At 46.5% G+C, this 26,021-nt stretch overlaps 1 protein-coding gene across 2 annotated transcripts in view; it reads right to left on the bottom strand.

The window, feature by feature from the left end:
- Window positions 1-11,296, bottom strand: part of LOC119395423 (stomatin) — a 99,207-nt gene extending 87,911 nt beyond the window's left edge. For both annotated transcript variants that reach the window (XM_049415748.1, XM_049415750.1), the window contains exon 1: window positions 10,940-11,296. In XM_049415748.1, coding sequence (XP_049271705.1) covers window positions 10,940-11,234 — 295 coding nt within the window. In that variant the 5' untranslated portion in view covers window positions 11,235-11,296. The remainder of the gene's footprint in view (window positions 1-10,939) is intronic.
- Between the last annotated feature and the right edge of the window lie 14,725 nt (window positions 11,297-26,021).

Genomic DNA, 26,021 nt, shown 5'->3' with positions numbered 1-26,021 from the left:
TTTGACAGACGCTGATCTTGTAACATCGCCCCTCTCCTCCAACGCACAAACAGTCAACGCAGAGGCACTTGGCTAAGGTGGTAATGACTGAGGCAGTTTTAGCCTGAGTGACAGTTCCGGCACTTTCACCCGGCTTAGCGCCGCTGTCTAGAACGCAAAATGCGCTGCCACCCCTAAAAATACGAGCAACTGTGCACGCCTCTTTGTGTGCTATTCGCGGTGTCACCGGGAAAAGTAGAGTTTATAGAGGTTGCGCGCGCGCGCCACGGTTTCCCCTGCGATTAATCAAATAAACTCTTTCTCGCTCTTTCTGCACTGAAGCACCGGCACTTCCAGACAAAGTGCAGCAAGTGCTCCAAGGCACCCATTTCATTGTATTTTCTACAAAACGCAAAATAAACTAGACGCGCAGCCTTTAGCATCCGGATTCCGTGCAATAATGCGTGGCTTCAGTGCAATTTAGCGGCAGAATCCAGAGGAATTGGAAGTTGATGGGGAATTGTTGTTCTCAGCGGAGCGAGAATCATTCTTTTGCGCAGCTTTAACGTTTCAGCGATGCTTCCCTCACGGGCGCCATTGTACGAATGACATTCTATAGGTCGTTCCGGTATAGGCTGTGCCAAAGACATCGACGCAAGGGATCATATCTTATATAAGTGCGACATAACTAAGCTGTCTCCTCTATTTATTATTTTTTTACAGCAATGCAGTATATGTATAACTGGACCATTCGTAACCCCGCGATCAGTGACCTACTCTACAGAAAATTATTATCATCATGAACGGCATTTACTTTCACAGTTTTATAAAAAGCGACCGTGGCCAACCGCACTTAGCTCAAATGGCAGCTGCGCGAACTGCGCGAATTGGTTGGTTGACGTGACTGTGACCGTAAGAGTAACAAGAAATATGAACCTATCGTAACTACGCGAACAGTTACCTATAGTCAACAATTAACGGCTCAGTAGAAAAGCCCTTTCAAGATAGGATATGTGCCACAGAAATTGGGCAAACCCCACGACTCACCACTGGTCCACCAAAAATAAACAGAAAAAAGTAAATAAATAAATAAATGAAATAACAAGTCGCAAATAAATAGGTAAATAAATAGGTAAATTATTAAACAAATGTGTGCATAAATAAGTACATAAATAACCTGCGCGCTGCACTTCCGGCCCACGCAAATCGAGGTGAAATCGCTTTAAAGGAACATACGCTAAATTTAAAAACTTATGAATAAATGTATAAACAAATGAATGAATAAATGAAATAAATAAATCCGTGTGCTACACATCTTCGCTGGTCATCCACATTCACAGAGTAGAGTGGCTCACGAATTTTTTTTTTTATATGTGTTTAAGGAGATGCTCGCGTCTCTTCTTTTCTTTATCTGCCTCCAGTTTACCGCATCCACTAACTTCAATTTCCCAAAACGAAAGGTGTACACTCTTCACTCGTGGAAGCCCTAAGCAAGTGACGCTGGCTGAGATATAAGATTGGGCGGGAATATGGAGCTAAAGGGTTACAAAGCGAACGAGGAATTTGTAGCGCTTAACTGCTGCAACGCAGTATCAATACCATTCCGACTTAAGAGCGCAAGCTTCGCATGTACGTAGTTCACAATGTAGAACTTCTTGTTCTCCATCACTGCAATGACGTCATTGAAGCACCAGTGTAAAAATAAACCTATGTATAATACGTTATGTATATAATTTGAATCACTGGGTTTTCCTGTGAAAGATTAATGCCTTGCGGTCACCGTCGCCCCGCGAGTTATCTGCGCAATCCCATTGTCTACTCTTGTAGTGTAATGATGATGATATCGGACAATTGCGGAGGAGTGCTTGTCAGCATTTTGCGTACCCTATAATATACTCAGTCTGATGAGCGACGCGAAGCATGTGGACGTTATTTCGTGCGCCATTGTAATGCCGTCTAGATAGGCCTAACGGGTGTATCGGCGTCACGCTTGACTCCAGGCACCCGAACATTGTAAAACTTTGTGTGGGTTCGTTAACACACATCACACACTCTAAGAAAAAAAAGGAGTATGCGTGACTCTTTTCGGAGAGTTCTGACTTGCCACGTATAGGACTCTCTTTAAATAGTCACAGTGACTCTTTTGGTGGGTCAGGGTCGGCTCGCTCTAGGAGAGTCCCCTGACCCTCTAGAAAGAGTGCAAAGACTCTCATCGGGAGGATCACGTTACCAATTATAGGGAGTCAGACGACTCTTGCCGGTAACGCTCCTAGGGGGGTCAAGGGACCCACACCGAAGCATCAAGCGACTCCACAAGTATTTTAAGCTACTCATTTGATCCTTGCTCTACTTTTGCGCGACTACTGTTGAAAATAGTGGAGTATTCATTTTAAGCAAGTCCAATAATACTTGCCGTTCTGCCCAGCGACTGTAAAAAAAGAATAGTTCAGTTTTAGCATTATTTTAATAAAACTCGTCAAAACAACACATATTTTCCAGCAAAGTTATATAGAAAGCGCGAAAAGATGGTCTGTGATTTCCAATTAAGAAGTTTGGGTATTCCTAATTTACATGCTTCTATGAGTATAGCCAACTAAAATGTGTGACTGTGATGTGCACAGTGTCATATGGTGCTAAATGAACAGCAGAAATCGCCATCATGTTTCCATATTTATTCCTGTGATTAAGAATAAATCAAAAAGTGGTGACGGCTTGAGGCATCAGACTTGTGGCTTGCTAGGTTGTCGCTCCTGTCCGGCGTGAGCACCATGAAAAACGGTATCTGAAAAGCAGAACGTGATATTATGATGAGAAAATGAAATTGCAGTAAAGGTTTGCAAAACCTACACAATAATGGCGCGTTCACACTGAGACATTCGGCGGCGAGAGCGCGCGGAATCCGCTTCGGCGGCAGCGAGATCCGCCGGAAAAGCCCATTCCGCGTCGATCGGTCCTGGACCGATTTTTGCGGCAGCTGCCGCCGAATTCCCTCACCGCGAACCAATTGGAACGCGAGTCGAACGTTCGAAAAATGGCGGCGCGCTTGTGATATCGGAGCCGTCGAAGCCCACAGCAACAGCGAAGTCTTTCGCAATCATCCTGTAGCTCTCGACAACTACCAAGTGTTGTCGCGATTAGCATCTTTGCAATACATCATCACGATCTCGCAAAACGGGTAGCATTACCTCGGCTCGACCAAGCTTCTCGCGTCTTGCAAATCAGGACGAACCAACCACAACTGCTTGCTTCGTTTCTTTTGTTCGGCGAATGCATGTTTATCCTCGTCCGACATCGCCAGAAAGTTGCTTTGAAGCAGGCCCAGCAGTTCGACGACCCTGGTCCTGTTTATGCGCTTCGCCATAACGAAACGCGTACACAACGCCGAGCGCGTCGATGCCAGCGTTCCTTCGCGCGAAGGGACGATGACAACTAGACGCCCTAGTTTCGGCGGTGCGGTTGCTAAGTGGTGTGAACAATGTGGAATTTTGGCGGCGCGCGAATTCCGGTCGCTGTGGCGGGCGGATTCCCCAGTGTGAATGAGCCATAAGTGGTTCACACAGACATAATAAAGGCTAACGATAAAACAACAAAGCACATCCTCCGGCAGCCAGGGGCATGCCGTGAGCGGTTATTGACCGCATGTTTTACAAACGTAACCCATCCTTAAATACTCAGATAAACAGATGCGTGTACTATGGCCCGAACGACACCCAGCGCGTGCGTACGCCGCCTACGTCGAGATCAGACATGTCATATGCTAGAATTAGCGCACATAACTCCCACAATCACGTACGCTCACTCGATTCTGTTATAGCGCCCAACGTCATCGCAGTGTATGCAAACCACGAAAACAGCAAACAGAAACGAGGGAAACGAGTGCACGCCGGCGGCCGCAACAACGCGCGCCGTCGAAAGTCTAGAGCTTTTTCACTTTACCGGCGAGGCGTGTCCAACTTGAATGACTACCGCGTACGTTCTGGAAGCCACCGTACTATATCTGTACCTCAAACTAACGTCTTTAAGCCAACAAAAACCATTACATATAGTGCGTCTGAGCGTTCTGTACACAGGCTTTCTTTTTTTTTTTTTCACGTTCCCACGCGCGGAAGCACGCTGCACACTCAAGGTCGATGGAAATGTTATTATGAAGTAGACTAAAGTGCATCTCAAAACGACATCTTGCACCTTCAGTAGTGCAGACACGACGTGCGATCAGCAAGAAATGACCCTCGATTATTGTTTCCATCGCTCACTTTATGGGAGCTTGTACAGCAACGCGCATAACGGTGGCAACTCGTTAACCGACAGCTTTAGTTGGGCATCCGCAACAGCCCCGCGGATACAGGCTACTGTTGGAAATGGCTGGCAGGTTCCGCAGAGCTGCTGCAGACACCCAGCTAAAGCTGTATAATTAGTACCTACGAAAGCAGTACACTCACCGTTAACTGGCGTCCGTTGTCGGTGTCCGCAGCTCCATGAATATTCCGCCCTCCAAGCGTCACTTCGTGCACGGCTCGAGCCGGCGTCAACACCACCGAAGATGCGCAACCTACGCAACCACGCAACGCATTCCAATAGACCAGGAGACTGAGACTGACTGAGACGACTGAGAGAGGAGAGCGGCGCGCCACCCCGGCGCCAACCCCGTTTATACGTTGCCGAGCAAGGCGCCACAACGGCGCCAAAGGGCGAGCGTGCGATATGTATGGCGTATACGGCGGCTCTTCCGTATACCGAAGCCAATCGAAACGCGCTTCAGGAGGGTCCAGTGACTCCTTCCCAAATGCGAACTCTTTTTCTCTGCCTGTACCTTCCAAAAGGGGTCAGATGGACACCCGAAGAGAGTCACGGTTCCATGACCCTCTTTTGACTCTCTTTTTTCTTAGAGTGCACCAGAGAAAGAACATGTGCAATAGGGCCTGACGTCGTTGCATGACCGAACGCTCAAAATTCTGAATGCTTGAGAGAGATTTTTATTTTTGTCTGCTTTTGTTTGCCCACTAGTTTAAAGCGTTTATATCTTATCTCGTGCCTCGAACTAGAAAAAAGAATAATTCCGAGTGAAGTGTTTGCCCTCTGTTTTGTTCTTAGGCGTCTGTGCCTCGCTTGCTGTTTTCACATTCCAGCAAGTGCGAGCTGACCTAAGTGCCAGCTCGTTTTCGAATACCTGTCGTCAAAACAAAGAACGGTGATAAGCATTGTGCTTCCATGGTAATTACCACGGAGAAATTGTATACTGAAAGGTGTACAGCAGGGGTTGGCTACCCGCGGGCCGCATGCGGCCCGTGGGGTAGTATTATGCGGCCCCCAGCATAACACTGCCCACCGTGACCGGTAGCGCTTACGGATGCGAAAACTGCACACTTCTCATGACATCGGGACGTTTATGAGTTTATTATACTAATTATAATGTAAAATATTGTATTGGAGATATATGCGGCATAGCTTATGCACATACAGCTATACGAAGTAACTTGAATTCTTTGTCTGTATAGTCGCAACATCAGTTGATGATAGAAGGCACATTTCTGCTGCTACAGCGCAAGTCAGCGCGCTATACGTGCGCGGAGAGGCTCTGCCTACCGTGAGAACAACGCCGGAAAGAGTAATTTTCAGCTTGAATTCTCTCCCGAGTCATGGTCGGATAAAGTCGACGAGGCCACAGCCCCGTGCCTGCGCAATAATTCAGTTTTATTGCGCCTATCTACACGATGGCAGCAGCGAACCGTGACACAATCATTGTAGTTTACACGCCACACTTGCATACTTGGATATGCGTAAGACTTCGTAGTGAATGGCTCATCGGAAATGCGTCGAGAAATCGACACCTTTTGTTTCGACTCGTACAATAGGGACCTATTAGCGTATACAGTTGTCACTGCCTTCATGCTTTTGGAGCAGTTGCGCCGATTAATGATGCCATATACAAATGAGATGACAGCCCGCATTCACAAAAAGCTCTTGCACTAGTATTGTTCGTAAGAAAGAAAAACCTCCAGCGAATTCTGACGCTGGAGATTAAATTAGCTAGAGCGACCGGCGAATGGCGAAGAGCGCTTGTCAGCAAGAAGAAAAAAATATATATGTTTGTGAACTCGGCCTCGGACTGCGTCAGCCACGGCGGTTTTTCAATTACTATGTATGCGCAGAGGAAGGTATACAAATGTCACGCTGCCTCCCTATACGTTTCTACATGAAATCATATGTATCGCTTTCTCGAATATGGCGTACTGCTGCTGTCCACTAACAAAACGGCTTCGACTCCGCTCTCCATCGCGCCTGAGGTACTTCGGCTGCTGCTCCTCTCGCAAACACCGCTTTCTTTCCTCTCTCGCTCCATCCCTGTCATCCTGTGCGTTGCTGTTAAGGTGACCTCAACTGAGAGACAGTTAACGCTTGTGAAGTACATCTGAAATGTTTTTGAGCTTTCGAATGCTTCTCCATACTTAATGTCATAATTAAAATGAGCAGTTGAAATTAGTGTCATGGGGAGTCGACAGCGACCAGATGGCATAAAAAACAACAATGACGACGCCAACAACAACAACAACTACTACTACTACCACCACCACTACTACTACTACTACTACTACTACTACTACTACTACTACTACTACTACTACTACTACTACTACTACTACTACTACTACTACTGCAAAGGGAGCAAACATTATAGCCAACTCGGTTTTTCTAGGTAGTCCAGAGCTATCGCGCTGTGTGTAATGACGAAGAATCTCTAGAAAAATGCACGACAGCTATAGCTTGCTGCTGTAATAGCCTCGGGCTATTGTACAACTGCGTAATGTAAATCTTATGGGGTGTGAATGGCGTTTCGCAGTGAGTGAGTATTCAGGAAGTTCGCGAGGCTCGCCGTCACGCTGCCTATCGCCGTATCCTCACGGCAGTGCGTCAAACTAAGGTCCCTATATATTTACGTCAAACGAGCTTGTAGGAGGAGACAGCACGGGCTGTGTCGCTGAGCGCGTGCACTCAGTGGCGCGTGCGTTCTGACTCACAGCGTGGGGTGACCGCGGGAAAAAACCTGTCGCCGTTGCGCCGGGCCCATCCCGCGGTGGGCGTCACCAACGGTTTCCTGTCGTTACCGGCCACGTGAGCGACACCCTGCAAGGTCGGATGCCACGTGGGCCATAGTTGACATGACCCGTCAAATTAGCAGCTCGCTAGGTGAAACGAGTCTGTTCTGGTTTCACTCTTCCAGGTCGGCGCGTCAAACGATGACACGGCATTCATAAACGTCCAGAGTACCCGCGATAGCGCTGTAATCACTCGTGAAAATTGTACAGAGGGTTAAATATTATTGTATCGTGCTAGGAAGGAGCAAAGAAAGCGTCTGAATCAAGGAATTCAAACATGTTGGTATGTAAAATGTGTTCAAATATTTTGCAACATATCGACGTTAATGATAATATAATAATAATATCTGGGGTTTAACGTCCCAAAACCACCATATGATTATGAGAGATGCCGTAGTGGAGGGCTCCGGGAATTTCGACCATCTGGTGTTCTTTAACGTGCACCTAAATCTAAGTACACGGGCCTCTACCATTTCGCCTCCATCGAAATGCGACCGCCGCGGCCGGGATCGAACCCGCGACCTTCGGGTCAGTAGCCGAGTACCGTAACCGCTATACCACCGCGGCGGACTCGACGTTAATGAGATCGGCCTGTAATTATCTCTCAATTTTTTATCTCCAGATTTAAAAACGGGTGTAACGTTTGCCGTTTTCCAATCCTGACTGATAAGACCAGTTTCAAGGGAGAGTTTATAGATGATACTTAAAGGGACACTAAAGGCAAATAACAATTTATGTCAGAGTGAAAGTTCAATGTATAACAACGTCTGAAAGGGTAATATTATCAACAGCAGTGCCCTACTTACCGAGAAATTAAGCTAAATGTATCACACAATGAGCGCCACGAGAGGGACATTTTGGAAATGATCTCGATGACATGAGAGAGTCCGACTACAATTAATCACTCGTAATCAAACTAGCTGCAATAAATAAGAACCTTCCGTGTATCAAGAGACGTAATAAAATGCTGCTTGTTCGTTTCTGTTTGATTCATGGAAAAAAGAACCTCTTTGCCGTTGCCATGGGGAACGGCGCGCGTGGTTCAAAGGTTCCGTTTTCGCCGAACTGCGCTTCGCCTGGCGCCCTGCTTCGCTCACGCGGTCGCGTCTCAGTGGTAGTTTCGGGATCGCGTACTGCCGCGTGTGTTTTGCGCGCTCGTGAAAGTCGCTCTGACAGAAATTTCGACAAAATGCCGCATGCATGTGATGTTGCCGGATGCCCGAATGGTGCACGCCGCCAGTGCACGCCGTCACGCAGTAAAGGCGGGCAACGTTGGGCACGGCAATAGTGACGTGAGAAAGACTGCTTTCAGGTGGGTGATTTCAAGTGCGCTAACGCGATGCGGACCACTAAAACTTGATTTTACTTCAAAATAAGCACTTCCTTGGCACAAAAGTAGCACTACGAGGTGTCTGGACCGCTATTTCAACAATCAACGTCGGCTTAATATTTGCCTTTAGTGTCCCTTTAAATACGGAGCAATGATGTCATGACACTCTTTGAGGACTACTGGGGATAGTCCATCAGGTCCAATGGCTTTTGTTGCGTCTGAGCGGCGTAATAATGAATCGGCGCCACTGACATCAATTTCAATGTCACCACAGAGGTGACAGCGTGCTTTTGACATATGCTGAAAAGTAGGGAAGAAATTTTCTAGTTCAGTTCTAATAGCAGCGTAATCTCCTCTGTCGTAGCTGAACACTTTTCTTCGTGTAGTTTGTGATGTCCGTACACGCCGTACGCCAAGCTCTGCGACAACGGCCCTGTGATCGCTAATACCTGGGCAAACAGTAATCCCTGATACTAAGTTTGGTTCATTGCGAAACACCAAGTCTAAAATTGAGTTTTCTCGTGTAGGTTCCAGCACGTACTGCTGTAAACCATACAACCCGAACAGTTCTTCAATCTCTGAGTATATACGGGAGCCATCACCAGCTACACGTCCAGCACTCCAATTAAAGTTCGGCAAGTTAAAATCTCCCCCAAGAAATACGCTGTTAGGCATAAAAGATAGCACATCAGACAGCAAACCGAATGATTCACTTCTGCCCGGCGGGCGATAGAATGTCCCAAACGCGACATTATTTCCCTTGGGTAAATTCACGAGGCACCAGACAGATTCGGAGTTATTTAAAAAAAAATTCAGTGCTTGACAATGTATTTGATATTAAAAGAAACACTCCCCCGCCATGCCCATGTCTATCTTTCCGATAGACAGTAAAACCTGGCGGAAAGATTTCCACATTACACACAGAATCATCCAACCATGATTCAGTGGTCATTACAATTTGAGGCTTATGGTATCTACCAACGACATGAAACTATCGACTTTGTTCTTTATACTGCGACAATTTACTAGCAGAACAGAAAGCCGTTCAGGCAGTGAACAGCCCTCTGTGTTATCATTGAGGGAAACAGAATTTAGTGTAGATCATTTGCCTCTATCCATTTGCGCATGCGCCCTTAGTGGGACTGGCATCCGCGTGTCGCTATCCCAGACAAATGTTTGCCCAATTGATAATCAGTTTATCATAACTCAAACGTACACGATTTTCTCTGCAGTCTCTTTTATCTTTCGCATAGTTCCACAGCTGTCGCCTTTTTTCTTGCACGTACTAGCTGAAATCCTCGGAAATACTGTGCGAAGTACCCTTTAGTTTGAAAGCATTTTCAAAGACGGTTTCTCTAGCCTTCCACTACGAAAAGCATGCTGCGATGGGTCGGTTCTTGGTTTATTTAAAAGCCCCTATGCGGTAAGCCCGTTATTTGATATATCAGGTTTCATCACATCCTTGCATACTCCCCTAATTAAATTTCCTGACGTTTCCTAAGCCTCATTTTTTTCCCTATCAGGCACATCAAAAAATAACAGGTTCTGTCTAGGGGTTCTATTCTCTAAGTCGTCCACTTGAGCCAATAATTTGTCTTTAGTTTTTTCCGCACGAGTAATACGACTTTCCACAAGGCATGTCTTCTCTATTAAGTTTGTTATTTTGGATTCCAGTTCACTTTGTTTAGTTGTAATTTCTGTTAACTTCGCAAGCACAGTTTCCTGGCCCGTTTTCATTTCTACTTGAATCCTCTCGATGTTCGTTATTTGCTCGTGCTCTGCCGTATTCATGGGTCCTGGATTTAGCTCTACGTCACCCGATAAGAGTACCAAGAATTTAGAAAGCATCAAGCATCCATCGCAAAGCAAAAAGAGCACAGCATCCATAAAACACACGCTCACATATTTAAAACAACATATGGGTCCGGATGTGAGAGCCCTTTTAAATTATGCAGAGAGAGAGAGAGACAAAACTCTTTATTGAAAAGCAGAACGGCTAGCCAGCTTACATATATTCGCTTACATGTTATTCTGCTGGGAATGGAATGATGGAGGGGGGAAAGGCTCTAAGAGAGTGTGTGCAGCAAAAAGAGTAAAGAAATGAAATGAAAAAATAAATAAATAACAAAAATTGCAGGTGATCTAATCGGCGAGTTAGCCGATGAAGGCGTGGAGTGTGGGTGGTTTATGTAAAATATTTAAAAAATAACGAACACTCCTTCGTGCGCACATCCACGCACTTTCTTGGTGTAAACGATCAGTTTCCAAGGAAAGCCAGTGGATTCAAGAAAGGCGAACAGAAAGTAGTGTTTTGCGCTGTTTCGATGGGCAGGGCCATGGACTTGGCATCCGTGTCAAAACCAAGGGGCATTTACCGCAATCGCCAGTCCTTGTTGGGAAAAATGCGGTTCCGTGGAGTCCACAGAGCACACCTCGATCGAATGCCCAGCTTATAAAGACGAGCGAGAAGAATGATCAAAAGAACCTACACGAAAGCTGCAGAGTGTATTCTGATATAGACCAAAGTTAGCCTTACCATCGTACCTGTAACCGCAGGCGCCCTTGTCTCCCTGAGAAATGTTGTGCGGTACTATCGGGTACGAGGAGTCGGTGAGGGCGCCAACCTGGCGCAGTCGCTCCTGCAGCTCGAGCGAGTGGCGCTCCTTCTCCATCTTCTCCCAGGACTGCGGGTCCATGTGCGCGCCCCGGTATCTCTCGGCGGCCGTCCTCTGCTCGCGGTCCGTCCGGCGCTCCTCGTCGATCCAGCGTCTCAGGTCATCCCCGGTCAGGCCCAGGCTGGCGCCAGTCTCCATCAGCGCCTCGAGCTCCATGCTGGTGCGTCACTTCGTGTTACTACGCTGTGGTCAGGTTCCCTATCTGCAGCTTGCCCACTGGCACCGCTTATTGTTTTTTCAGAATATAAGATGGCACTGTCCGTATTTCTGGACGGGATTTCGAGGATCCGATTTTCGCGGTCTGTTATCAACGGCAGCGCGTTTTCCTCGCCTGTCCCAACGATACACAGTGATTGGTGATACTTCGATCGGCTGCTGTCTCGTGTCCTTTCCTTCTCTTCTCCCGCATATGATTCTCTCTTCCGTGTTTGTTAGTTAGATGCTGTACGAACTTTTTTGGGGGGGCTGTAGTTTCAGACCAGTTCGTGCTTTTTTATCTCGCGCTTTTCTGTGGTGCGTCAGTCTCTCTTACTCCTTGGTGAAACCTTTGCTCGTTCGCAGAATTCACCGCTGTCGGTATCTTATTTCGCCGAGGAGCTACGGATCGTGATCGTTCTGAAGAAACGCAAAAGCTCCTCTGTGCGTTCGGTGGTCGCTGAAGAGAGCCGAGTTGAGCAGATGGCTGGAAAAGAGAGGCGCAGAAAGGAAGTTAACGAGGCGCACAAATTTAGTATTTGTACTTAAACCCTATGAAGTACACGTGGAAGTATACGCAAGTATTTATATTTGATTCCCCTTCGTCTCCTCCCTCCTCCCCCCTAAATTGAAAGCGCGCGAAGCATCTACACAGTGTGATTTCTTGTCTTCTATTCCTTTTACTTTTGCCCAGTGATTGAAGGAAGCTTCCCATGCCCGCCGCAGAAAGCGTTGTTTAAAGGTATGACGACACAAACAAAGGAAAATGACACTGTGTCACTATGTGAAACTCTAATTATCGATTATCTTTATCAATTCCGTCGATATTTTCTTCTGTTTCCTTCCTTATTTCTAACATGTATGCATGTTTTACCTGCAGGAATCCAGCCTTAAAAGTGTCTTATTTTTTGTTTGAGCAGGCGTTACAGAAGCCGAGTGTAATAGCGTATGTCGGGCCGGTATTCAACCTCAAAAGCAAAATAATTGTTTGTGATGCATGCGTTTCTAACAGCAAATTGCACTGCGAATTGCAAAGCAAACAAATAAGCGCTCCACCTGCTATCGAAGTGGTCCGAATATTCCCTCAGCCCCTTTCCATCTTTCAACGGCTTCAAAAACATTCATAGAAATTTAACACCATTATCGAGTTTGTGCGTGTTTCAATGGTTACTCGTTCAAATTTCTTGCATAAGACTCTCCTTACGTTGGACCAGGCCTTACGTCATAAGATATCCCTGACGCATCCCTGACGTCATAAGATATCCTTCGAGAACTCACAAAATGGAAGCGCATTGATGCATTGTCTTACGGTAAGTGCATGCCTTATATATTGCTTCGATCGTTCAGATTAAGGAATCGCAGTTTCTGTCTGTCATGTGGTTGTCAAAGGTGCCCTCATGTCCCTCGAAGCACGCATATGCACGTTTTATTGCTTACAACTGTTCGCGTTCTTTTCTGTGCCTTTCTATTAGCCGCATATCCCAAATTACGTCCTCCGCAGCCCATCGTGTCTCGACGTTTAACACAAGCCGTCAATCTAGCACGTTGTCCAAAATCCTCTTGGGTGTATTTATAGCTATTTTTCTTTTGAGATAGTCTCACGATCGCGATTGCAACATTTTTATTGCTATTAAGTTTACATTATACGCATGCGGCATATGCATACGTTAAAGGAGTACTGACACGATTTTGAAGTGCAGCAAAACGGACGAGTGTTAACGCTCTCCCCACACCGCATCCGGGAAACACGTATAAATATTTAAGTTTGATTTTAAAGTTTTCATCTCCCAGCATCTGCAAGGCAGCTTCAACGCATGGAGAGCCCTATGACGTTTCAAGTCAGCTCACTTGGTTTGCGAAATCTGGGTTCTGCATGCAGCCTAAATCACAGAAATTGCTGTCGGAGGCACTGGACGACAGTTCACTCATCATGAACCACGTTCGACTGACAGCAAAGGACAGCAGGAGCATATTTCGTGGGTTGCTGTCTGCCCGTGACGTCACGGGCAGACTTGAAACGTCACTATGGAGCCGCCCTCTCGAAACCGAAATTGCTGGTTGAAAGAAGCGGTATTAAAAATATATGCAATGCATCCCCAGGCACCACGACACTCTTTTTAGGGTTCTCGACACCCGTGCTTTCATTTAGAGCAACAACCCGAAAATTTTTAAAATTCATGTCAGTACTCCTATAAGCAATCAACCATTAGCGCCTTGTTGGTGACATTCAAGACGTGCAACTACTTTATGATCGGGAAAGTTGTTTTCCAGGAATCTTGTTCCCAGGAAAGAGTCCAGGAAGCCTGTTTCCCACATTGAGTGCGTATTACCTATAGGCACACTAAATCTTTGCCTTAGTTAACAACAACGGAAATTCGCAGCCTATAACTACGAGGTCTGGTGTAGAGCACTGCACGGGCCCGGGCCGGCCCGAAAGCCCGGGCCAGGCCGGGCCGTCCGAAGCGTTTTCCGGCGGGCCCGGGCTGGGCCCGGACCCGCTCATTAAAAGGCGTAAGTCGGGCCTTCGAGCACACGCGAACATTATGCATTGCATGGTCTAAGGTATACTGCGCCAAGCTGAAGTGACACGTGCAAAGAGCTGGCTCTTAGTAAATCTTGAAAGTTGAAGTGCTATTTTTTTTACCAGTATAGATATAGATTGGCACTGTACATCGTGGTGGTTTTGTGGGTTTCCTTATAAACACGCCAGATCACGTATATATATATATATATATATATATATATATATATATATATAATATATATATATATATATATATATATATATATATATATATATATATATATATATATATATATATATATATATATATATATATATATATATATATTAACAATGGGCCAGATCACGGTTGTTCCCATGGGAGGAATAAAGATTTCGGTCTTTTATTCGAGGTGGACACATACGGTACATTTCACTTATATTCCATGGTATTACGTGCCAAAACCACGACGTGATTACGAGGCACGCCGTAGTGGCACCGGATCAATTTCGGCCACCTCGAGTTCTCTAACGTGCACCTAAAGATAAGTATATACACGGGTGTTCTTGCATTTCGCCCCCATCAAATTGCGGCCGCAGGAATCGCACCCGCGTGCTAGGACTTAACAGCGAAACAGCTTAACCGCTGAGCTACCACCGCGGGCAAAGCAACATTTCGATGCATGTACACACCGGATTTTCCGTCCGATCGCCCGCTACAAAGCGCACGGCATCATTAATAATCGTCATCAACAACTAATATCCTCTAGCGGGCCCGGGTCGGGCCTGGTCATGAACAAGTGCGCCCTGGATTAGTTTAGTAATGAACGCCCGGGCCGGGGCCGGGCCCGGGCCGGGCCCGCGCTTGGAACCACGGGCCCGGGCTGGGCTCGGGCTTCATAAAGCGGGCCCGGGCCGTAAAATCCGGCCCGTGCAGTGCTCTAGTCTGGTGTACCGCAAGGATCAGTTCTTGACGCTCTTCTCATTTGAACGTACATTAATTAATTACTTTCATGTGTTCCTTGAAATCTGCACTTACTTGCGAGCTAATAACTCATGGCAACTGCGGAGCCATTCTGTTCATTTTTGTTTATATGCGCATGCGCACAACTGGAGTGATCGCGTAAATAACACTGCGACTCGATTATCTCCCTTCTCACAAACACCATCGCGCGTCCAAAAAATATCGGAGCGTGTTATAGAATTCCAAACGCGCTGCTCATGCTCTCTTTCTTTTGCACAGAAAAAATTGGGAGCACTTCCACTACTGTGAAAATGGAAGCCAGCGAAGCCAACGGCTGCGGCTGCACGTTCTGCGGCAGCGGCTTCGCGTGTGTTTTCGCGCCCATTCGCGCTATGTGCGGGTTGGCGCTCCTTCAATGGCCGCTCTCCTTCCTCCGAGCGAACAACACGCGTCCTTCCCATAGCGAGTTCAAAGGGCAACTGCTGATGACAGCGCTAGCGCGATCTCTGCGTCACGAGTCAAAGGGGCACAACGATGGGTGGGAAGTGTCGCCGCCGAGTATCGCGATACTTGTGAACGAAACGTGACGGTGGCGAGGAAGCGAGGGGCGCTGAAAATTGTTCTTTTACGCGTCGTTTTGTCCGCGGGCGCGATCCGCCAGAACCTAGCCAAATACAGCTTCGCCGTAGCAAGAACATAAAACAGGTTGCCCGACACGCTTTTCGGACACACACTCGTACAACGAGTTCCGCACACACAAGGGCCGTGGTGTAGTCCGAGATGAATGGGCGCGCAGATGAATAAAGCTCACAGATGGCGTAATGCGTGCTTGCAGAGGTACAACAGTGAAAGTGCCGCAAGGCGGACTTCATCCCGCAAGGCTCAGAAAGATGAACGTGCGGCACTTATGTTAGACAACAAGCGCAAATGAATCTAAATACTGTCATCGGCACTCGAATTCACACGGCCGCTGTGTTTACAACATGCGTGCTTGGCGCCCAAACAAAGACGATGGGCTAAGGTCCGGGAAGCGCTGGCTGCCGCTCGAATTCACCGGCAGCATTTCGGCGCCCGCACAGAAACATTACACTACGTAAACGTGAACTTCGAGCCTTGAGCACGTTCGCCCGGCGCTGTTGCCATGAGGCTTGGATTGACGAACATTCAAAAAGAACAAAAGTGAGCTTGCGAGCCGGGAACGCTTAGCAAAGCATCGCCGGAGAAGAGCACAGAGACAGAGCCGAGACACGAGCGGCGTCGGACGCAGCTGAACGAGCTCCAGCACCGAATCCTGTTTTCTTCTTTCACATGTAACCCCCGCCGATTTACTTGTAACTTCAGTTGAATTCAGTTTTCTTCTTTTAATCGAACCTTGCCTTAAATCCATCATTTGGTCACCGCTGACAATACAAAATGATATGCTTAGTGCCAAGGTTAGCTAAAAATTTCCCGTGCGTGCGAATAGTTCCAGTAGTTGCCCGTGTGCTTAGATTTAGGTGCACGTTAAAGACCTCCAGGTGGTCGAAATTTCCGGAGCCCTCCACTATGGCATCCCTCATAATCATATCGTGTTGATTTTGAACGCGAAACCCCAACAATTACAGTAAACAATAATTCCAGTGTAAAAGGTTTTCGTAAATTAGTGCCCTGGAGCGCACAGGCACAAAAACCCGACGCGTTGTTTGAAAGTGGCTGGGTGCCATTACTAATATGTCGGTACGTCACTGGCGCTGGTTCGCACGAACAGTTCTACAGTAAGGACACTCCTGTGATATTGATCCTCCGGACCCTGTAGGTATAGCACTTGTGCAGAATACGAAGAAGAATACGTCCGTTAGCGACTTGTAAACTGACAACTGTTATCCCACGGCCGCTGGGTGCAAATAGCGTTTGCACCCAGCGGCCGTGGTTATCTTGTGCTGTGAGCAGCAATGATAGTCTGCAGTGTGTTGCTCTCTCTCTATCCTTTACTTCTTAACTCTCATACCCCTCAATGTAGAAATGCAAATCAGATTTTTGTTTTGGTTAACTTCCCTACCTTTCCTTTCTTCACCTTTCTCACTCTCTCTCTCTCTTCGAAACTCTTCATAAGAGCATCTGCCAGCCAATCGTGATGTCGGACATATCTCATCGGGGTCATTCAGTAAATAATAAAAGACACTGTGTATGCCGTTCACACACAGCTCAGCTGTGTGTGAATATTCGATACTTGTTGCTTCATCCTCTTGTTTCCTTACCCCTACATTACACTGTTCACAAATAACATCACATCACTTCTAAAGCATATCGTTTCGTAAGAATGCTCTTCGGGTTTGTAAAGCTTTACTGTTGTTGATACGGCTACAGCGCAGCTGCTGTTATTGTGATGGTGGGCCCAAAGTGGGCATTCGCTTACCGGCGCCGAGGCAGGTACGTAAGTTGGCCCACGAGCATCGGAAGCGCACTGTGGGATCGCAACGCGCCAGCCGCCGTAAACACTGACGGGAAAACGCTTCGGATTTCGTGCGCCGGCGGCGCCCAAGCAACACCCGCGGCAGCCGCTGCTCGCCAACTGTGCTCCTGTCTCTCGCCGCAGATAACGCCTGTGCAAAAACAGCCCCGAACCCCTGTCTCGCAGGCTTAGAGCCTCTGAGTGCAAGGCCAGACGCAACACAACAGCATATAATGTCCCCCCCCCCCCCCCCAATAATGTTTTTGTGACCGTGATGCGCGAAATAAACAAACGAATAAATAAATAAATAAATGCTACGTTGTCGTAAACTTTTATTATGTAATTATTTAAGTCCCTAAAGGCCAAGCGAAGTGCCTTCCTTTCCTACGCCTCTAGGCGCTATGATTTGTTTCCCTAGTTGTAAGTTAAACTCTCACACGTTCAGGCGTGCATCCGTCCATGACAATGCCGCAGCTCGTCAAAAACTTCCTGCCCCGTGTTGCTGCTTCGCCATGCATAACGCTCGTACGCCAACAAGACTTACTGCGGGCCCGTTTGGATTACATAGAGAAGAGAAAAATATTACAGCTGCAGTCGAAGCTCGCTGCAACGGAGTATCATCAGGGCCATAAAGTAGTTCGTTATATCCGATATTCGTTGTAATAGTGGAGATAAAAATCTCCTCTCTCAAGTCGGCAGTCTGGCTCGCACAAAAATGCATGATTCCAGGCTTCAAACCTACTGTCAACGAGGTAGTCCTTCGCTGTCTCCTTGTGACATTTCAAACTAAATAGACCGGAACATGAAAAGGTGAAATTACGACAGAACAAAGTTCGTCTGATAAAACGGGCCTGCGTTCACATTTACTTGAAGAAGGACGTGATCTTCGTCTGGTGGCTTTTCGCAGCACTGTGCGGAATGAAGTTTTCCCACAATGTCCGTGCACGGGAGGGCGCTTTCTACTTCAGTTTTGATCGTCGGGAGTTTTTCCAGTCAAATGCTGTTTCTTTTTGCACGGGATGACTAAAATTTCCGCAACTTTTTCAAACGATTAAGAAACGTGGTTGTGAATTGTTTTTCCATGTTTGTTTTCGTTTTTATGCTACCTTTCGAATTTTGAGCCTCGCGCGAACCAAATATATCTTCGTTACAGCCGATATCGTGGCGGAACTCGCGTTTTAGGTTTCGTTATTAAAGGAATTAATGTCACTGAAATGAAGCGTGGCCAACCAAAGTTCATATTTAGTGCGCTATAACTGATGATTCCGTATATCAGTGTTCGTTATAGCGAGTTTCAACTGTGATTCAAAAAAAAAAAAAAAAAAAGAAAGGAAGAATAAGCAAGAAAGAAAGTTCTTTTTGCCTCGAACTCGGGGTATTCCGCCTTTATTATTCCATATCTGCGCCGTGGAAGCTTAGCGGCTATTGTGTTACGCTGACTACGCTTTCTTAACTTGAGTGCCTTGCGCTTTCTTCTTCAAATTTCTTTCTAAACGCAATGGACACTGTCTTGTCACACGCATTAGTTTCTGCAAGCTCAGTGCTGCTGACGCGAAAGGAGCATGTTCGGTATCCCAAGCAAAAAAATTGTGCACGCAAAAGCATGCGGCTGGATGAAAACATTTTGGGCACGCAAATAATCCGCAACAGTCGAATGTGGCGCGGCATGTGGTGAACTTTGTTGAACGCACTATTCTTCTTAGCGTTCCCCTCACCCGCCCCTCGCCTTTTGTAGCGGGGTATGACGCCCGACAAATTCTGAACGAAAACAAGAAACAAAAAATGAAGCAACGAAATTTAAACTAATCAAAATGAAGAACAAAGATCAAATTAAGATGAAGTAGAAAAAAAAAACGAAAAGGAAAAATGCGACGCAACAGCCAATACTTCAAAAAGAGCCAATGAATGAGCTGTCTCCTTAGTTTTTTTAATTGTTTTTGTTAAATCCTAGTGCTTTATCTAATAATATGTCCAACCTGTAGTGTTATGTGCAGTATCGGCCCAAAATACCACCAAATACGTTCGGAGGGGCGCTTCAACTGCAACCTATAAAAGATGGTGTACAGAACTTCAGTGAACGCCCGCGCAGTGAAGATTGCGAACTCAAGCTCGTTTTTTTTTTTCTTTTTCGTTTAAACAGACGTGCTGGTCGTCATCATTGGGTATGGTACGTTTCAGATCGAACATAAACGCCGACCTGGCGGGGGACACTAAATGTATGTGACTAAAAGCTCCATACCCCGATAATCGGACAGATCGAACTTGGATCGCAGATGACTACAACGGAAAGCTAAGAAGCTTTTCGAATAAATTCGAAAAGATGAAACGTCGAACATTCGAAATAGTGGAGCCGAGATCTCGATCATGTTTCCACACCTCGACTCAATAATTAGCATGCAGTACACCGTGTGTAGAATGGCGAGAGAGCAATCACGCAGTCGCTCGCACTGTTTTGCATGAGGTGTCAACGAGGTATCGCCTTCAAGCCACCATCGTTGCCATTGTGCTGTCATGTTGTCGTACTTGGATACCACTCGAAGTGACTGCCTCAGAGTTTTGTAAAACTCCGCCAGTTTTGTTGGGAACAGCAACTATGGAGAGCCAAGACATGCCGCTGAAATCGGCGCGTATTATTCCGATGCCACAGGTGCCAGGTCCATGTCTGGCGCAGGTAAAAGATCGGAGGAGAGTTTGTGGGGCAAACACGAACCTTTTGCGCGCTCCTCAACGAGCAGAATTCCCAATCTGATTAATTTGTTTTAGCAAAGATCGTTACAACGATTACTTATCATAGGAGGCAGCGCCGCCATATGTAAGATATTCATGTATTCGTCATCATCGTCGTCGGTAGCATCACCAGCCTATTTTTTTTGTGCTCTGCAGGACGAAGGCCTATTCCAATAATCTCCCATATGCCCTATCTTGTGCGAGCTGGTTCCATTTTATCCCGGCGAAATTCTTAATTTCGTCCCTCCTCTAACTCGCTTCCGCCATCGGCTGCGCTTCCCGCCCCTTAGCATCCATTCCGTTGCTCTCACTGACCACGGCTGTTGCATGTCCTATGCGTTACGTGGCGAGCCCAAACTCGTTTCTTTATCTTAATGTCTACTAGAAATATCAGCTATCCCTGTTTTTTCTCTCTATTAAGCATTACAACCAATGTGGATACATAGAAATAAGAGCATGGTGGACTTAAAACGTCAGTGCACATGAAGAAACCTCTGCCTGCTTACATAGTGGTGGACGCGGCTGACCAGCTTGCACATTCTGTACATTAAGCGCGTTGCCTTTATTCGTCGCCGTCGTACTGAAAACTGGGCCGGCATTTAATAAAAGTTCTATTGCATTGTGCAACAGAACTTGGTTCAATACACCATTTATTAAAGCTAGACCCTGCTCTATGGATTGTTATACGCAAACTATGCCTGCTACGACGATCCAGAGGAGGTGGGAAAGAAATGTGGCATGCCTTCATGTTGGTACACAAAAAAAAAAGAAAAACAAGGAAACGAAAGTCGGGCCCAGTTCCAGTGGCCTCGTTTCGACGAGGGGCCCCGTCGAATGCTGCATGTCCCCGTGTCGCGCTATAGTGCAACAGGTGCCGCATATCGCTCGGGGCTCCAGCCCCTCTCTCTCCAGCTTTCGTGCGTCTGTGCAGCAACGGGATAAGACACACGATGCGCAGGTATACCGTGTGTACACGCAGCTGGGGCTTCCAATATCAGCTCAATGTTCAAAACAGGCGGACAATTCGAAACCAGCTCTACCGCCAGCTGTGTCGTCCACGGCGAGGCAGTCACGAGGGAGGAAATGCACGAGCCTGAAGCTACGTTAGCTCAGCATCGTGCGAGGAGGGCACGCGTGAACGCCAGCTGTGGCACCAAGCGGCGACAACGCTACACGAACTCGGTGCTGCTCCTCCTCCCGGTCCGCCCTGTCACGCTCCTCCTCTCGAATGAGCGGCGCATGGCGCAGCGTGAAGTGTGTACCTGTGAAACCACCGTTTGTCACGGCTGGTTGGGTGGGCATAACGGTATGCATACATAACGATTGTGAAGCTTGCGGGCTTCTGCGGGCGATAGTTTTTTTTTTTTTCCATCTTTGTACCATCACTGACAGTTCTGATGACATACAACAGTAGACTGGCTGACGTTAAATATATTTAATTGTCCAGCGTTCTTATTATTGAACAGGGCCGTTTGACAAGTTCAATGCAATTGTAGCGTAGAGTTACTGTCGCTACTTGTTCGGCGCCGAAGAAATGACACGAACACACAAGAGATCCACATACATTTTCTTAATTTGATTCATTTGACTATGTCTATGCATGTCTAATTCTAGACATTTTACACGCTTGCACATTACAACTCTGAGCAGCACTCGCTGCAAGCTGCTCCACTGGTGTCACCGGCGCGACTCCCATTGGGCCCTCCTGGAAGCGTCCCGATATCCCGCCAGAGCAAACCAAAAGGGGCCAGTTACGAGTCCTCGTTGACCAGGCCCAATCGGGTCACATGGATTCAAATATGGGCACCCAATCGCGGGCGGGCTTCACCGATTTTTAACTCGATGAAGGCCGCCAGCCAAAAGAATTACAACCTAAATTAACGTAAAAAACACAGAGAAAGCTACCGCAACAGCCGTTAGGCTTCCCTAGTGCAGTTTAAGCCGCATACCCTCAGGTGCAGCGGGTGGATCGCTGCCTGGGACCCCCAAATTGGAAAAAGCATCTCGTGATGGGACGAAAGACAACTCTGTCACATAACACAGCCAGCGAAGAACTCAAAGACAACACCGCGAACCTTGTTCTTGGTCAGTCCCAAAACGTGGGAATGAGCCAACAGATAGAAAAAAGAAGGGGGGGGGGGGGCGAAACTTGCACTAAGTCGCGAAAGGCTTGAGACAGCGGCACTGGACGATTCTGAAGTCTAATCAGGTTGCTTCTAGGTTGCTCCTAGGCTTAACTATGTGATGCTAGGTTGTTTCTATAGCTTGATTCTCAGCGCAGAGAGGTTCGAGTTAAACCACAGACAGTCACGGACACGACAAACTCCAGAGACAGAAGCTCGCGCTGAAACCGAGCGTTCGCACCTCTCATAGATCTACGTGTACGTCGTCGTTGGCGTATGGCTTCCATCGCTTGAAGGTCTTCTCGCAGCCGCCGCTGCCGTTCACGTTTAGTCTCGTTGTATGTACTCATCGGCTCGCCGCCGTCGCTTCGCAGCCATTTCCTGGGATAACTGTTGCCTTCATTTTTAGTGGACCGGTGGTGAGCAGTGGGGTTTGCCCAATTTCTGTGGTACATACCCGTGATAATAGCCATTTTTTGGGCTAGCTGTTGCCTTCTTCATTTTTTAGTGGACCAGTGGTTAGTAGTGGGATTTACCTAATTTATGTGGCACATAACCGTTTATGATGGTGATAGTTTTTGCCGGCCATGAGTTTTACCTCGAGCTTTACAGCTTCGCTGTTAGTAACAATTGTTGGGGTTTTACGTCCCAAAACCACGGTATGATTATGAGAGGCGCCTTAGTGAAGGGCTCTGGAAATTTCGACCACCTGGGGTTCTTCAACGTGCGCCTAAATCTAAGCAGATGGGCCTCTATCATTTCGCCTCCACCTAAGTGCGGCCACCGTGGCCGGGATTCGATCCCGCGACCTTCGGGTGAGCAGTCGAGGACCATAACCATAGACCACCGCAAATTCGTTAATGTTCTAAGTGGAAGGAAAGCAGGAGAATCGGTGTGGTTAATTCGAGACCCCATTCCTTTTTTGGCGTAACCAAAGTCATTTGAAAAGAACTCCATTGCCGAGAGTATATCTCTTTTCAGGTTTCTCTTGCAACGAAAGAAAGAAAGTAAGAAAGAAAAGCGCAGCTTGCACTAGTTGCGCAAGGCTGGAACCAACAGCGGAGCTATAGTGTTCGATCTAGCTTTTTCTAAGTTTTTGCTAGTGATACCAAGCTTTTGCTAGAGATGCTAAGTTTTTGCTAGTAGTACTAAGTATGGTTAAGCTTGGCCGTCCTTCTCCGGTTTCGGTCGATTCCCCACACTACGCACGCGCTCCCCATTCACCACACTACGATTCCCCGCACGATTCCCCACACTACGCACGGCAAGAATATGTCGCGTGACTAGCGGTTACTCAAATGTTACGTGATCTTAATCACGTGACTATCTGTTACGTGATGTTACGTGATTTTAGTCCCGTTACTAGTTACGTGTTCTAGCGGGAACATGTCACGTTACTAGATGTTACGTGGTTTTGGCGGGACATGTCACATGACTAGCTGTTATGTGATGTTACGAGATTTTGAGTCACGGGACCAGTTGTTACGTGGTTTATGGCCGGAACATGTTACGTGATGTTACGTGTTTTTAGACACGTGATTAGTTGTTGCGTTATGTTACATGATTTTAGTCACGTGACTAGTTGTTACGTGATGTTGCGAGAGTTTAGTCACGTGCCTAGATGTTACGTGACGTTACGTTATTTTCAGTCACGCGACTAGATGTTAAGTGATTTTAGTCACGTGACTAGACGTTACTTGACGTTATGTGATTTTTAGTCACGTGAGTAGTTGTTACGTGATGTCTTGTTATTTTTGTCACGTGACTCCTTATGTAATGTTAAGTGATTTCTAGCCCAGTGACTAGTTATTGCGTAATGTTGCGTGATTTAGTCACGTGACGATGTTACATGATATTACGTCATTTTAGTCCCGTTACTAGTTGTTACGGGATGTTTAGTCACGTAACATACTCGCCCATCATAGTTATTGCATTTCACGGTCGGACAAATCGGCGCGCCTCTTGTAGGAGCGAAGCAGAAGATGAAGAAGAGGACGAAGCGAGCGCGTGCCGGTTCATGTCTGTTCCAGTGCTGGGCAGTATCGAAGATACATGTATCTTCGATACTATCTTAGATACTCTTCGGGTATCTTGTATCTCTATCGCGATACGTCTTGCAAAACGAGTATCTGTATCTGTATTTCCGATACATTCAATAATGTATCGTGTATCTTAAGATACAAGATACTGCTATAGAAACACCACCATGCGAAACAATAAACGTCGACCGGAATTCCGGTTCTCAAGCTGATATTGCTGCCACTAAGCCACCTGAATAAAACTAACGACAGTAACATCCTTGTATATTTCCGCCAGAGCGCTCCAGCGAGCAGAGTCCCTATTGGTGGAGCAGAGTCACGTGATGGCGCTCGAGCCATCGCGACAAAAACAAGCGTGCGAACGTCTACGCGCAGCCTACCTTTTTTTCTAGATGTTTTCTTTCTTTTTAGTTGTGTTGATGTCATGACACTTGTTCATAGACCCTGCACCCTGCTGCGTACTCCAATGCGTGCGGCGTCTTTTGCACAAATTCTGATGCCGCTATACTGTCGCCATCGAAGGTTGTCTTGCGTGATGCTTCGTTGCTATGTCTCAAGAATGCAAGAATGGGGCCGCTTGGCGTCTCGCATCTTTCACACATCAGCGATTTGAGACATCTTCTGGATGCAAGCTTGTCTTGCATAGTACGATCAGATCGACTTACATGCAAAGGAGATTCTAACGACCGTCCCACTATCGGTGCTGACGTTAGATGCAATAGAACAAGCATTTACGTAACAGGAAATACTTTGACGTACTGTATCTTTGTTCTTCATGCTAAATTATTCAAGAAGTTCTTTTAATGATACTTTCATTGTTAGTACAAGTGCTTTCTTTGCTGTCTTCCGTTTGCATCCCATACATTACCTAGTCCTCTGCATAGTTTTTCACCCGTCTGTTTATTGTAATACGTCTTTTGTAACCTGCTGCTAAAATACGTTCTCTGCTTTATTTTTATTTTTTAACTGTCTGCGAACGTGGTTTTATTTCATCTTTCGCGGTCTTTCTCTAAAAGCCCGAAAATATTCACCACGCAGCATGTACGCAACCAAAAAAGTTGGGTCGGTCGTTTTTAAATTCGCTCTACGATGTGTCGAAGCGCAGTTGGCCCTAAAGTGAATATTAAAAACGTCGGAATGTCGCATAATTGACTTTATTTAATTAAGCAGTTAAGCTTAGTACAAAACATACCATAACGAGTGCCACATAACGGCAAACCAAATACTTTTGGTTTCACTCAGCGGCGGTTAATCACTTGTTTTTTTGAATATTGGGTTCTACTTACGTGAAACAAACTGTATACTTATTCACTTTGATTGTTTAATACGGAACTACCTTGCTATTTGACTAAAATATATTCGTTTTCCTTTTTTTAGGTCTCCTTAACGTATTCTTATTGTTACAAATCCGCAGGTAAGCAGAGCTAAAAGTGACAATAGTGTGAATAGCAGTGAAAACCTGCGGCGTTTTGTGCCGCTAGAATACGTCTGAGACGTTTCCTGGCAGCTCAGGTTCTCTCTGAGAACAAATGGTAAAATATTGCACGTCAGTGAATATGTTGCTAACGAACGCTTTACACCAGCAGATAAGTAAAATATGAAAAATCACTGCAGTTTTATGTCCTCAATCAATTGTGAGCGCCGACTATGTAGTTCATCGTCTTTACACGACGCGTCACAAACAATATCGCTACCAACGTTGTTGCTGCTCTACACCTGTCGGTGGATGCGGTATTACGAAAACAGTACGCTTGCGAACAAGCTGGGACTGCACAGCGGTATTGGCGCCATCGTGCGGAGTCACTTGCAAGTAGATGGTAACCAGCTAGGTCGTCGCCAAGTAGGGCCGCGACATCAATAAACTGCAGAAGTGTGAAGCAAAAACAACAGCGCAAGCAGTTAAAGAGCTGTCTTGTTAAGCAGCCAAACAAATCCCAATAAGTCGTTTAGAAATGAAACTA

The sequence above is a fragment of the Rhipicephalus sanguineus genome, chromosome 1 (genome assembly GCF_013339695.2).
Source record: "Rhipicephalus sanguineus isolate Rsan-2018 chromosome 1, BIME_Rsan_1.4, whole genome shotgun sequence".
Taxonomy (NCBI): domain Eukaryota; kingdom Metazoa; phylum Arthropoda; class Arachnida; order Ixodida; family Ixodidae; genus Rhipicephalus; species Rhipicephalus sanguineus.
Note: the sequence above shows the minus strand (reverse complement) of the source record. Positions and strands in the feature narration are given on the sequence as shown.